The sequence below is a fragment of the Saimiri boliviensis genome, chromosome 1 (genome assembly GCF_048565385.1).
Source record: "Saimiri boliviensis isolate mSaiBol1 chromosome 1, mSaiBol1.pri, whole genome shotgun sequence".
In the NCBI taxonomy this organism is placed as follows: Eukaryota; Metazoa; Chordata; class Mammalia; order Primates; family Cebidae; genus Saimiri; species Saimiri boliviensis.
In genome coordinates, this window is record NC_133449.1 from 50,552,725 (window position 1) to 50,568,690 (window position 15,966).

The following is a 15,966-nucleotide window of genomic DNA, read 5'->3' on the forward strand; positions in this document are numbered from 1 at the left end:
GCATCAACTAATGGGCAAAACAACCAGCTAGTATCAAAATGGCAGGATTAAATTCACACATAACAATATTAACCTTAAATGTAAATGGTTAAATGTCCCAATCAAAAGACACAGACTGGCAAATTGGATAAAATGCCAAGATCCATTGGTGTACTGTATTCAGGAAACCCATCTCACCTGCAAAGACACACATACACTCAAAATAAAGGGTTGGAGGAAGATTTATCAAGCAAATGGAGAGCCAAAAAAAAGCAGGGGTTCCAATCCTAGTCTCTGATAAAATGGACTTTAAACCAACAAAGATCAAAAGAGATAAAGAAGGGCAATACATAATGGTACAGGGATCAATGCAACAAAGAGAGCCAACTATCCTAAATATAAATGCACCCAATATGGGAGCACCCAGATACTAAAGCAAGTTCTTAATGATGTACAAAGAGACTTAAACTCCCACACAATAGTAGTGGGAGACTTTAAAACTCCACTGTCAATATTAGACAGATCAAAGAGACAGAAAATTAACAAGGATATCTAGGACTTTAACTCAGATCTGGACCAAGAGGACATAATAGACATCTACAGAATTCTCCACCCCAAATTCACAGAATATACATTCTCCTCAGCACCACATCACACTTATTCTAAAATTAACCACATAATTGGAAGTAAATCACTCCTCAGCAAATGCAAAAAAAACAAAAACAAAAACAAAACAAAACAAAAAAAACAGGAATAATAACAACCAGTCTCTCAGACCATAGGGCAACCAAACTAGAACTCAGGATTAAGAAACTCACTCAAAACCACACAATTACATGGAAAGTGAACAACCTGCTCCTGAATGACTACTGGATAAATAATGAAATGAAGGTAGAAATAAAGCTATTCATCAAAACCAATGAGAACAAAGACACAACATATCAGAATCTCTGGGACACATTTAAAGGAGTGTCTAGAAAGATATTTATAGCACTAAATGCCCACATGAATAATGGAAAATTTAAGATCAAGGCATGGGCAAGTGAAGGTCTGCTTTCTCTGCTTTCAAGATGATGCCTGGAACATTGACTCCTTCAAAGGAAGGAAGGACATGTCTTGACTGATGAACAGAAGAGAGAGAGAGATCGCAGCCCCATAATCCCTGTTTACAGTGGCATTCATGTATTCCACTAGAGGGCGCCACCCTCATAACTTAAACACATCCCAATAGACCCCACCTGGTAATACCATTACACTGAGAATTAACTTTACAACAGATGGATTATGCAGGAAAGAGTCAAACCATAGCACTTTCCTAAGAGATACACATTCCAGGCATTCTGGCCAGTAACACATGCAGGCGGAGCTCTCTGCCCCAAGATTATAAAGATCATAAGGCATATACATGGTCATTGGAAGTCAACAGAGGTACAGCAAAGGGGAAATCCCTAGACTACAAATGGAGGCTGCTACATTCATCATGGTATAGTCAACCCTTGAATAACTCAAGTTTGAAATTTGCAGATCTACATATATTTACTTCTGTGTGTGTCACCTGTGATCAAGCACTTAATAAGTCGTAAACATATTTTACCGTTTTTATGGTTGTATTAATAACATTTTTTTCTTTAGCATACTTTATTGGAAGAATAGAGTATATAGCATATGTAACGTAAAAATAAGTGATAATCAACTATTTTATCACTAAGGTTTCCAGTCCAAATTAAGCTCTTAGTACTTAAGAATGCAAAGGTTCTACACAGGTTTTCAACTGCACCAGTATTCAGTGCCCCAACCTCCATGTTGTTCAGGGGTTAACTGTACTTTCAATCTGCAGCTGCATCTCTCTAAAACAGGATGTTGGCAGGTGGGTTGCAGGTTAAGGAATCCAGAAAACAACATCTCAAACTATCCTGCATTGGTATGATGATTATGTAAAACCAAAGGCATTTAGAAAGCTGCAAATGCACAAAAAGATTTTTCCTAAATATCCCTTATTGGCCTAAAAGCAGATTATCAGAAGGAAACCAATTGTCAAGAAAATTCTTCCTGAGAGATTTTATATCAGGAAAGATTAATAAAAACCGAGAATCAAAAGTAGAAGAGACTGGACGTTGATACTTTATCCCGTTCTTTTGAGGATGCACTTCTGTTCTCCTCTATTCTCTCTAGGATGCCTACACTTCCGAATTCCCTCTTCCCTAGAAAGAAAATATGAACACCTGGATCTTACTGAGTTATCTAGGTAATCACCCTTCTATGATATACCACTGCAATTTAAATGAATTTTTTTGCCTTTTCTCTTATCAATCTTCTGTTGTCAGTTCATTTTCAGCAAACATTCAGAGGACAAATGGAACTTTCTTCCTTTCTCCCAATATAAGCAAGTTCCCTTAAACTACAGGCTGCTTACAAAGCAGCAGGAAGGCTTGTGCACAGGCTACAGCACTGTGATTTGGCTCCCCTAGTCAGGCATCAGTAAAATTTTGAGGAGCCCTACGCTGTTGCCCAGTGATGCTGATGTAGTAGGATCCACTTCCCCTGCTACTGAGCCAGGCTAGGACATTTTGGGGCACATTAGACATGTGAGATATAACGAGTGCAAATCCCTGTCCAGTTTCATTTGGATTCAACTGATTTCTTCATGTACAAAGACAATTGCTTAATAAGAGATTGAATGTCTCTTACCTAAAGATGTTAACAGAAACGTTGGTGTCTTGGTCAGGATGATGTCCCCACTCACTGATAAAAAGTAAAAGCAGAAAGTATCATTGATGGTGTGTGGCAGAGAGATGATCCCTGCAGTGGCCACCCTCACTAAGAGAGGTAAACTTTGGGAAATAATACTCAATGGCAGAAAAGAAGGTAGATTATGAAAGTACCCAAAGAAAACTAAGGGGTTACCCATTTAGTCTCTGGGAATTAAAGAGATTTGTAGCTCTTAATAATGGTGGATCTGTGAATGCTGCACTCATTGAAAAAAACACGTTATCATCTTTGTGTATCTGTAGTAAATTGCTTGATCTTATATGGCTAAGAACAATGGCATAACACCACTACCTAATACTTACAAATATATGTACCATCAGTGCAATAAACCTTATTTTTATTTTTGTTACAAACGAACAATGTTAAACTCACAGAAATGTTGCAAATATAGCACAAAGTACCCCCTTCCCTAACTGGAATAATTTGAGAGTCTTTTGAAGACCTGAGAATCCTACCATCTTATATTTACTATCTGTTTCCTACAAACAAGAATATTCTCCTAAATAGTCCCCACATACCAGTGAAATACATTACTCCATCAACTCCAGGGAAATATTTCAAATTATCAAAAAATACTTAAATAATATTTCTTATGAAAAAATAGTCCCCAGTAGAAACATACTACTATCTGCAGACAAATTTGTGCTGCCCTAGCCTTCCCTGGGACATCTGGGGACACTGAACCAGTGCTGAGTTACTGAGATGAGCCAGCCCTGCAGCTGTGCCCAGCCTGCCCAGTCCCCTGCTCATTTGCATGTTCCCAGGACACATCCTTTTGCCGTGAACACTTATTAATAGGCTGGTCACAGTTCATGCAGAATCAGATCCAGTCAGGACACAGCATGGACATGAGGGTCCCCGCTCAGCTTCTGGGGTTCCTGCTGCTCTGGCTCCCAGGTAAGGAAGGAGAACATTAGGAATTTACTCAGCCGAGTGTGCTCAGTATTGCCTAGGTATTCAGGGAAGTTATCTTACAATATGATTAAATGTGTGGACATTTGTTTCTATGTTTCCAATCTCAGGTGCCAGATGTGACATCCAGATGACCCAGTCTCCATCCTCCCTGTCTGCATCTGTAGGAGACAAAGTCACCATCACTTGCCAGGCAAGTCAGGGCATTAGCAAGTGGTTAGCCTGGCATCAGCAAAAACCAGGGAAAGCCCCTAAGCTCTTAATCTATGAGGCATCCAAATTGCAAAGTGGGGTCCCATCAAGGTTCAGCGGCAGTGGATCTGGGACAGATTTTACTCTCACCATCAGCAGCCTGCAGCCTGAAGACTTTGCAACTTACTACTGTCAACAACATAACAGTGACCCTCCCACAGTGTTACAAACCCGAACATAAACCCCCAGGGAAGCAGATGTGTGAGGCTGGGCTGCCCCAGCTGCTCCTCCTGATGCCTCCATCACCTCAGAGTGTTCCTCAGATACAGCCACACTCTGATGGTGTTGGTAGAGGGGGACATGAAGTCACCTCTGCACCCTAATTCTTTTCTCTTTCTCAGCCCCAGCAGCACAGACATAGCAATGCCTCTCCTGCCTTGATAAAGACAGTGATTATTACACCTAAGAGTCTAGTCTACGGCTTCAGTTAAAATTCATATAACAGAGAAGCCAGTATAGATATTCCAAGCAGGAATTGTCCTAACACAGAGAATTAGAGTCTAAACTACTGAAGTCTAAATAAAATATAGAGATGAATCTCTAAATTTAGTGTTTTCCTTTCAAAGAAATATTTGCCAAATGGGGAATAGAGGAAAACTCAGTGGTTGGCAATATGTTGGAAGAACTAAGAGAAAACTAGAGTTTTATGACGAAGGGAAAACTTTACCTATTGTTCTTCGAGAAAGTTTACTGGCACTAGAAGGACTGGGAGTTGGCAAGTGCACACTGGTAAGCAGTGGTGAAAAAAGTGAATTCTAGAATTATATCAAGTTATCTCAGAAGTTATGGGTAAATTTGGTTGAAGGTTACAAAAAGTCAAAGCAATGAAACTTCAAAATAATTTTGTACTGAAATGCCAAGAATTTGGTGTAGATCCTGCTGCTCACCACACAGAAAACCAATCACTACAAAAGTAAGTATTGCCAAGGAACAGGATTTAATCAGGTGCTGCAGCTGAGGAGATGGGACACCATTCTCAAATGTATCTTCCTGGCCAACTAAAATTAGAGGTTTATATAGCAGGGAAGAAATGTGAGAGAAAACACAAATTAGAGAGTGGTAAGGAAGAGAATTTGGTCAACAGGAAGTAGGAGGTCAGTTAGGCAATCATAATGGGTGAAGGGTCTGATGTCTCACTGTCCCTATTAAGTGATATGTTAAGTATCGCTCTTTGATAATATCTGGGAGGTCTGATGGTTGGTTTCCTGAAAAAAGAACTTAGATTAGACAAATGTAACTATCTTGAGTTTTAAGACTGGGGGAGTCCATTTCTTTTTTTTTTTTTATTGCATTTTAGGTTTGGGGGTACATGTGAAGAACATGCAAGATTGTTCTTCACATGTGTACCTATGCAAGGTACACACATGGCAGTGTGATTTGCTGCCTTCCTCCTCTTCACCTGTATCTGGCATTTCTCCCCATGCTATCTCTCCCCAACTTCCCACCCCCTGCTGTCCCTTCCCTATTTCCCCCCAACACACCCCAGTGTGTAGTGCTCCCCTCCCCGTGTCCATGTGTTCTCATTGTTCAACACCCGCCTATGAGTGAGAACGTGCAGTGTTCGATTTTCTGCTCTTGTGTCAGTTTTCTGAGAATGATGGTTTCCAGGTTTATCTGTGTCCCTGCAAAGGACAAGGATGAACTCATCATTTTTCAAAAGTGGGCAAAGGATATAAACAGACACTTTACAAAAGAAGACATGCATGAGGCCAACAAACATATGAAAAAATGCTCATCATCACTGGTAATTAGAGAATTGCAAATCAAAACTACATTGAGATATCATCTCATGCCAGTTAGAATAGCGATCATTAAAAAATCTGGAAACGGCCAGGCTTGGTGGCTCACGCCTGTAATTCCAGCACTTTAGGAGGCTGAGGTGGGTGGATCACGAGGTCAAGAGATCGAGACCATCCTGGTCAACATGGTGAAACCCTGTCTCTACTAAAAATACAAAAAATTAGCTGGACATGGTGGTGCATGCCTGTAGTCCCAGCTACTTGGGAGGCTGAGGCAGGAGAATTGCCTGAACCCAGGAGGCGGAGGCTGTGGTGAGCCGAGATGGCACCATTGCACTCCAGCCTGGGTAACAAGAGTGAAACTCTGCCTCAAAAAAAGAAAAAAAAAAATCTGGAGACAGATGCTGGAGAGGATGTGGAGAAATAGGAATACTTTTACACTGTTGGTGGGAGCGTAAATTAGTTCAACCATTGTGGAAGACAGTGTGGTGATTCTTTAAGGGGGAGTCCATTTCTATGTTTATTCAATAAACCATAAACATTAGTGTCATGGGATAATAGGGCCTATTTCAATTGCATTCTAGAAATAGTATTTTGCTCCGAGTGCCTTTCCTCCCAGTATCTTGGCTCCGTTGGGTATGACAAGAATGACCAAATTCTTACAATTAACTTTCCCACGACAAGCTATCAAAGCCAAGGATATAGTAGTCAGAAAAGCTGATATTAGAAGCAGGATTCTCTGGTGCTCCCCCTCAGAAAACAGAATGCATCTGCCACTGAAGTATGGGTATCCAACCATGTGGTCCTCAGTCCTTTCTGGAAGTTTAGGGGTTGGGGTACTGATGCTCTCAGCTTCCTATAGCATCTTTCCAAGTGTTTCTCCAGTCCTCACCTCTGTCCCGGTGTCTATCCTAGGTACCAATGGAGAATACTGAGTCATCCTTTTCTGGCTACCAAATCTCATGGGAGGATCTCTTACTGGGCAACTCTATACAAAACAGAAGAGGCAAAAAGGGATATTTACAAAAGTTAAAATAATTTTCCCCCAATTAGGCTATTAAAAAATTATATTTAAAGCCACATACTGAAAACACACCCAGCTTTATGTTCTTATTAATGCAAATTTATATATGCAAATATATTCAAGATTGTAAAGGTTGAAAACATAAGTATTTGTCCATGGAATGATCAAACACCTCTATAATTAAATGAAGTAAAAATTTTCTTGAAAATTTGTACTCAGTAAAATAAAGAAATATATTTAAAATGTGTGAAGCTATGTTGAAAGTATTGGGCTTAAATTCAACTGTGCAGTTTGGTTTCGAATATTATTCACTTCTGTGACCTACCACAAGAATCTTGTCTCATGTGCAGTCACTGCTGTTCAGCCTTGTTCCTAGACAATTGATATAGGCTGAAGTACCTCTCAGTACCCTGCAGAGGAACCACTCAGCTGAGCCATTTCTTGGTCAGCCACATGATTGTGAACGTGAGTATTCATGAACATGAATACAAATGTTTATGTTATCAGCCACTGAGTTGTGTATTTAACTAGTTATCAATCATTAATGCATGAAAGCTTAGTGATGCAGTATTTACACGTCTACCAAATGTGAGTATTTAGCAATCAAATTATGAAGTTATTAAGAGAAAATTAAAGACAAAATTAAAACTAGTATTTCAATAAAAAATTAAAATTTACCTTATTTATGAAAAACTGGGCATACATGTATATGATACATAGCAGTGAATACATATTTATTTGAAAAAATTCCTGGCTACAAATATATAGTGTTCATATTTAAGTATGTTTATTCTATTATATATGAAATATATGAATATTTATAAAATAATTATATAAATTAAATACATTTTAATAATTTTTATTACATTCTATTAAAAAATGGTATTCTGGACCACATAGCTTATACTCTTGCTACAGAAAATTTCATTATAGCCTTTATTGTTAAAATTCTATCAAATGGTTGTTCTTACCTAAAATATTTTTTGAACCCAGTAGAGCTCCAGGTTGGACTAGAGCAAATTTTGACTAATGTTAAATATTAGCCCTTGTATCCTATCAAAGTCTCCATTATGTTCATGCCCACAATGATGATAGCCCAAATAGAGTTCTCACAACAATGGATGATGGACGGAGTCACATCAGTGCCATTGTCAAGGAAGTCCTGGAAATGTAAAAATCATAACAGTGAGTAAACTGCAAGGGTTACATCTGATAATCACATCACAAAGAGAACAGCAAGTTAATAATATTGGCTATTGGTTTTGACAGATCATCAAAAGAAGGGCAACTGGGTGATTGCAAAGACATTCTGTAAGATCTATGAACAGACATTTCAAAAACTATCCATAATCAAAAAAAGTGCTTTCCAAGTGCATAGCAATCAAAATGGCATTAATGAGCAGGGGGCTTTTAAAATCACTGAACACATGGAATTCAGTCAGACACCTTTCCCAGCTTTTCAGTGAGTCTCATGAACCAACGTAATGGAGGTCCCTGTGGGGAATCCAACAATATGAGTTTCAATTAACTGAGACATAACAGGGACACTGGCTCTTCTGAACACCTGATTTACCAAGAAGAATGACTCCTCCTGAACCCCTAACATTGTACCACACATCAGGGCTCAGACTAACATCTGGTGTCAGGTGATTCTAGCGGACCTCATGTAACATGAGGAGGGCAATGGCTATTTTTCTATACATGAATTTGCCTTTCTATTCAGTTACGCTTCTGCATAAAATATTATTTGAGGATTTTCCAAGTGCTTTCATCAGACTGAGGAAATTCTTCCATAATATAGCTTTGGATCAAGCAACTTATTTACCTCAAAAAAAGTGAAGCAACGTGTAGGCCCATGGTTTTGTCATGTGCACAGGTGCAGCTTTCCATATAGACAGAGAAAAACCCATTATTAGTCAAGCAAAGCTGGCACACAAACCCATGTGCTATTGAATCGCTATGCTGTCAGATGTGGTGGAGACTCCAAAACACTCACCTGGAATGGTGCTGTTACTCCCATAAACAGAATATTTATATCTTGAAAATGAGCTGTAGACTCATCATTGTTATGCTAAGTGAACAGCTCAAAATACTCCATTTCTATTTTTACAGAGCTGTGGTTTTCTTGTTGATGGTTCTTAATCCAAAGAGTTGGCATGACAATTATTCCACTGAATTGGAAGAAATGATACGATAAGCATGTGACCAGTTAGACTTAATACAATACTGTACAGGATACCATTGCAAGGGGCTGTGTTCAAAGTTATCAACTTTGTTAATGATTTTGACTATGACCAAAAGAACATCCAGGTAAAGTTTATACTATCCCCAGTACCCAAAGATGCCTACCAGCTTTGGGGTCTCTTTTTTATTAGTGGGTGCCACCAACACCTACAATGATTAACTATGTCTGGGAAAGTTTTTTGTTTTCCTTCTGGGGTGGCCTTGGCATTCAGCCTTCAACCATCCATCATTAGTCTCCACGCCCCTGGGGTATTTCTGAACTGCCAGACTGAGTTTTTCCTTTATGACATGAGGCTGTGTGACATTTAATATTTTCTAGCAAGTATTAAACTAACTAGGTAGTGTCCCACTCTTTATTTAATATTTAGTCCTGCTTTTGCTGAACAACGCTCTATGGCTTGGGAAGCTTACATGGAGGCAGGAGGGGATATGCCCCATTGATATGCCTTGTATACTTAGCTGTGAGGGGGAATAGCCCCTCAGGCAATGGTGATGTTCTGCAGCACAGCAGCAAAATGTCAATACCTGTATTGCACACAGCAGTGAGAACCAAGGTCACCAGCTCCCAACATGGCCTAAAGGGGATGGTTCACATGAAACAAATACACAAGCATATGCTCACCATGGGCTCTATTTACAGAGAGTCAGCAAGAGAAAGAAAAAAGCTGCCTGGGCCTGATTGACTCTGAACTGAGCATACCCCAAAAAAACCTGTAGCTGCGGGACCCTGGAATACAGTCCACCCTGGGTTTTATGTCTTAGAATCACATGACATACTCTGCTATAGTGTTGAAGAAATTTCTGTTTGTAATAGAAACAGAAACAGAGCCGAGGCTGTTCTGGCCAATCTTGCTGTATCTCAGAATGTTACATTTCCAGAACATTCTACAGTTATTCCTGAAAACTACAGGCAAGAAAAGGAAGGGGACGGGGTTGATTCAAGACAAAATGAAAACTGTTCTTCAAATACTGTAGTGACATCATAACTCAGTAATCTTTCTGTGACTGGTTTCTTTCACTTAGTGTAATGTCTTCTAGTTTCATCCAAGTTGTAGCATGTGTCAGAATTTCCCTTTTTATAGCTAAATAATAGACTATTGTATGTGTATATATAAATCAAAATAGTCTTTTAATACACATTTTTTATTTACATCAACAAAATTCTAAGCAAAATAAAAGTAATTAAAAATTGTAAAAATATTTACATTCAAGAAAATATTTTTAAATTTGAGAAAGTAACCAACATACTTATGGTTATTATAATTTTTTTCCAAATTATAATTACCTATCAAGAGTTCTTAACATAAAACTGTAATACTCTTTACCATGTGTGTACACTAAATGTGTAGATGTACAGATAGATTCCATTTTTCTTCCCTTTTTCTTAAGATTTTTGTGTTTATGTGTCCAAAGAACTTCTTTAAGACCTTTAGAGCCTGCTTGCTAGATGGAAATCTAGTTGTTCACTATTCTATACAAGCTGACTGGAGTCTGTGGCAATGGAAAATTATCACTGGGCACACCAGACTCAGATTTGGGACATTAAAGTTTCCTGATGCAGCCATCAGTTGTGCCTATCTTGAATGGCAACTCCTTGCTTGCCGTAGGAAACTGATAGGTGCTGAGTATCTTAGAGTCTCAACTTTTTGGCTGCCTTTTGTTAGCAGATAAATGATTGCTTTGAACTGAATGAGATTAGAAAGGGAGCTATTTTTGAGCTCCTTTTCATTAGAAAAAAGTTTTCTGCTGGGACTCACTTTAATCCTAAATGTCTACCTAAATAATTTATTTCTGTGTCCTGTAACACCAATGTCTAGTGGGTAACTTATAATTTCTTGCCTCCTAGGTTTATATCAAATGTATCAAAGAAATGCATTCTTTATTGGGAAAATACTTGTTGTCTAATTTGGAAGAGATTCAAAATATTATGAAACCAATAAATAGAGATGTATAGAGAGTTATGGGAGGAAGATGTATATTTTTGCAAAGGGGGATATAAAGAAAGAGTAACTTTTTGTAAAAATTGATCTTGTATAATAAATTCTTGTCCTAAAGATAAATGATTAATTATTTAAGAAAGGTGTTGTGTAAGTGAAGTGAGAAAGTTCAAGCATGTTATAAGGAGTCTGTGTAAGTCAAGATAAGGTTTGTGAAAGGGATTTTAGGAAACAAATGTTGTGCATGATTAAGCTTGCTATACTTGAAGTAAAATTGTTTGTGGTAGACTTTCTAGAAAATGATCTACATATTGAAACTGGGTTTTCTTAAGTTACTGATTTGATAAATTATAGAAAATGCTGTTTTTAAGACAGGGTGCAGTGGCTCACACCTATAATCCCAACACTTTGGGAGGCCAAGGTGGGCAGATCACTTGAGGTTAGGAATTCGAGACGAGCCTGACCAACATGGTAAAACCCTGTCTCTACTAAAAATACAAATATTAGCCAGCTACTCAGGAGGCCAGGCAGGAAAATGGCTGGAATCTAGGAGGCAGCGGTTGCAGTGAGCTAAGATTATGCAACTGCATTCCAGCCTGGGTGACAGAGGGAGACTCCATCTTAAAAAAAAAAAATGAAATAAAAAGAAAATTTTGCTTTTGATACAATAATGAGTTTCTTTTAAAATTTCTGAGTATCATGTCTTAGAGATTCAACTGTTATGTTTTGCTGCTTTCAGCTTATTCTGAGATTTTGCTTTCTTTTTAGGTTTTTCATCAGCTCCTGTGACTTTTTCATCTCCAGTTCTGACTGTTTTTGTGGCCATGATGCTAAAGTGTTTTGTCCTAGAGGTCTGTGGAAACAATGATTTTCCCCAAAAAGTATTATTCTATGCACTTGGTTTTTCTTAGCATCAATAACCTTGTTTGGGGCCTTACTTTTTTATTTTATACTGCTTTAAAAGTTGTTTTGTTGTTTGTTTGTTTGTTTGTTTGTTTTTGAGATGGAGTCTCACTCTGTCACCCAGGCTGGAGTGCAGTGGTGAAATCTCAACTCACTGTAACCTCCACCTCCAGGGTTCAAGCAATTCTCATGCCTCACCCTCCTGAGTAGCTGGGACTACAGGTGCTTGCCACCATGATCATGTAATTTTTTGTATTTCTGGTAGAGGCAAGGTTTCATCATGTCAGCCAGGATGGTCTCTGTGTCCTGACCTTGGGATCCACCCACTTAAAGGCTAATAAGTGCCTTCCCACCTCAATTCTGTCTGGCCTAGAATATTTAATTGGCTATAAATGTTTTTACTCTAATTCCCTTGTCCAAAGCAACTACCAAAGAAATCTAAAAACTCTAATTCTGGCCATAGTGGGAAATAGGGAGTCAGACACAACTCACTCTACCCCTATTTGAAATGTAGTCCAGATTCAAAACACCATTTAAAATTATGAAATTAAAATAGCACCCTTTTCCACAAAAGAAAATAATAGCTCCCCTGTTCAACCAGAAAACTTAGTCTTATTAAATACTTAAAAAGAAGGAACTGGCTGGGTGTAGTGGCTCACTCCCATAACCTCAACACTTTGTGAGGCTGATGTGGGTGGATCACTTGAAGCAAGGAGTTCAAGACCAGTGTTGCCAACATAGCAAAACCACAACTCTACTGAAATTACAAAAAATTAGTTGGGCATGGGGTTACATGGCTGTAATCCCAGCTACACAAGAGGCTGAGGCATAAAAATAGCTTGAAACAGGGAGGCAGTGATTATAGTGGGCCCGACCGAGAATATGCCACTGCACTCAACGTGGGCAACAGAGTAAGACTCTGTTTCAAAAAAAAAAAAAAAGAAAGAAAAGAAAAAGAAAAAAGAAAGAAAGAAAAGAAAAAAATCCCCTAAGACCAATTATAACCAAAATAAAGGGGACTATATCAGATATTCTTAATTACTCCCACTACTGTTAAGCTTCAGGAAGTCACTAGTTGGGTACAGCTGTCCAGGATTAAACCTGTTTCTGACAAAGTTCTGCGGATACAAAAGGTGGACACCACAACCTACATTTATAAAACCTAGAAAACTTAAAGCCTGTTTTTTTGCAAACGCATAGAATAATGATGTGGTTCTGTGGGGGGCATAAGAGCATTAATTTTTCTCTGTCTTCCAATTATAATTTTTCGTTTAACCTCCTAGTAAAGTTTATATCTTCATGTAAAGATGATACAAATTGTCACAAGACCCAATCCATTCTGTCTTCTGACCCTAAAAATGAAAGCATCCTGCCATTTGGTCCCTTACTTCAAATATTCAAAGATTTTTACTCCTCAAATGCTAGGAAAGGCCTGCACCCATAAAGTCAGTAGGAAGCACTTACAGAAAATGGACCTCTTCATTTCTGCAGTCCCCTTAAGATTAAGGAGGATTGTCTAATCTCTAAAGGGGGAATGAGGTAGAGGTGGGTGGGAATCAACTGGACCAGATTGAAGACTAGCTAAAACAAGGAAGAGGCACTGCAAGCACCTGTCCATGAGACATACCCACCAATGCCATATCAGTTTACCATTGCCATGGCAATGCCTGAAAGTTACTACCCATTTTCTAGCTAGTTCTGAGTAACTCACTCCTTAATTAGCATGTCATTAAACGTGGGGATACATATGACTGCAAAAACTGCTCCTACACTGCTACTCTTGGCACACTGCCTATAGGGTAGCTCTGCTCCACAAGAGCGGTCACAGAGCTGTAACATTGCCACCTCAGTAAAGCTGTTTTCTTCTGCCACCAGCTTACACTTACATTCCTTCCTGAATGAAACCAAGAACCTGCCTTGAACCATTTTTGTCAAGTTAGTTGCCATAAACTTATTTATCCTCTCTTTAATTTTACTCTTATAGGCTATGGAATGACTCTCTTTTCCATTTATAATATTGTGTTTTGTGCCTTTGTATTTTCCCTCTTCTTTATACACCATTCACCAAGTAGTCAGAAGCTTCAGTTCAGTTCTTTCTTGGTGGTAGTATGGTTCATGAGAAATGCTGATTCTTCTGGGTATGAGGCCATTCACCATTTTTACATGTAATACTGTGGAATGTTCTGTGACATAAGCCTCCACTTCACAAACTGATCACTGTCAAACATCATCTCCCAAACAATACAGAATGTTTCTGTTCCTCACTGGTGTAGTTCACATAGAAGTAGAAGTCTCAAGTTAAATTATGGATTTGCACTTTACCACTTGGTGAATTAAGGAAGATAAATAATATTAATATATCAGTGGGGCCAGGCACAATGACTCACACCTGCAATTTCAGCACTTAAAGAGGCAGAGGTGGGAAGATCACCTGAGTTCAGGAGTTCGAGACCAGCCTGGCCAACATGACAAAACCCCATCTCTAAAAAATACGAAAATTAGCTGGTTACATAATCCCAGCTACTTGGGAGGCCGAGAGATGAGAATCACTTTAACCAGGGAGATGGAGGTTGCAGTGAGCCAAAATCATGCCACTGCACACCAGGTTGGGCAACAGAGCAAGACTCTATCTCAAAAACAAACAAACAACAACAAAAAAAAATCAGTAGCTTTGAATTTTAAACAAAATTTCTTTGACAAGAAATTCATAATTCTTTCTATCTAAAATAATGTAATGGTTTTTTCAGGAATGAGCCTGATTTGATGCCTCTCTTCCCAACATGATAGAAGTGTGGCATTAATCTATGAAAAATTCCATTTCCCTGTGCCTACAACCACTACATGGGATTGAAAACTTCATCCCTTGCTCTAGTCCTTTCTTCTACACCCAGTTCCACCTAATATATGACTCAAAACAAAAGACTTCCTTAGACATGTCAGAGATTCCTGCACCACCATCTGTCCATCTCTAGAGGGGGTTGTGGAAGAGCAGAGCTTGTAATATTTTCTACTTGCTTTCACTCTCACTGCGTTTCCTAAAAACAACCACAGCAACACCCATAACATGATAGGACAAACCTCTACTGCTTCCAGTGCTTTTATCTCAGTTAGTCTTCTCTACCTCTATCTCAGGAAGCTAGAAGGTTTAATACTCATACAAATAGTACTGTAGCTTTCTGGTCATAACTGGAAAAATAGGCAAGACTCAGTGTAATGCATGCATTCCTTAAACCAGTTACCATTCAGGTTTTGGATCATAATTGTACACATATACCCAGCATATGTCTAATGCATATGCAAAAATCCATGAAGCAAGAGTTATGATAGCTTGTGTTTTCTATTGTATTGTATTTTCATCTTACATTATCTTCTTTCCATCATTGAAGAAATCTGTTCAAGTCAGTCTAAATTAATTATTGGATCATAAGCAGATAGAATCTTATATTTGATAACACATTGACCCAATTAATATGTTTCTTTGCAAGACATGGTGCTCATTTCCAAGATAACAAGCCTGACAAAATTATACTGGAGCAAGCCCACAAGTAATGATAGTAGCTTTTCCTTATAGTCTTTCCTGGGACAAGAATTAAACAAAAAAAATAACAAGGTAGAATAAAAATTACATAAGAAAGAAGGACAGCAACAGGACATGGTAATCTTTTTCAGGGTAACATTTTGATAATGGATAATGAGAAGTAATGTTATTAGACAAGGCTGAGTGGGAATGATTGCAAGTCTGAGTACTTCAGCACTGATAAAGACCAAATCATTAGGATTTTAACAGTTGTATGCAGTTAGTGAAGAAAAAGCCCTAGAATTTAATTGATTGTGGATAAAACATTCTTGGATTGGATTTAAGACTATTTTCCAGGCAAGAAAGAATATTTATGATAATGATCAATGTAGTGCTCAATATTTAAGCAATAAAAACAAAATTAGTTGCCACATATATAATGTCCTGAATACTATTATAAATGTTTTATTGTATTTTATTTAAACTGTCAGCAGCACTGTAAAGTAGGTACTATTACTGTCACAGTTACACAGATATGGAAATTGAGACACAGGGAAGTTAAGTTACTCGATCAATTTCAAGCAATCTGCAAGCAATGGAGCATCTACATCAGGGCCTGCCATGACACATGAGTGTAAACAGAAGTTTTAACTTTTTAACTCAAAGAGGGTATTTGTATCACTTAATGGA

General features: G+C 38.3%; 2 gene segments (V, D, J or C); both read left to right on the forward strand.

Moving 5' to 3' along the window:
* Positions 1–15,966, forward strand: part of LOC101031654 (immunoglobulin kappa variable 2-30-like) — a 241,671-nt gene that overhangs the window by 95,401 nt on the left and 130,304 nt on the right.
* LOC101030713 (immunoglobulin kappa variable 1-12-like) lies at positions 3,536–4,093 on the forward strand. The segment is given in 2 exon segments: positions 3,536–3,645; positions 3,771–4,093. Coding segments are annotated over 2 exon segments (408 nt in total).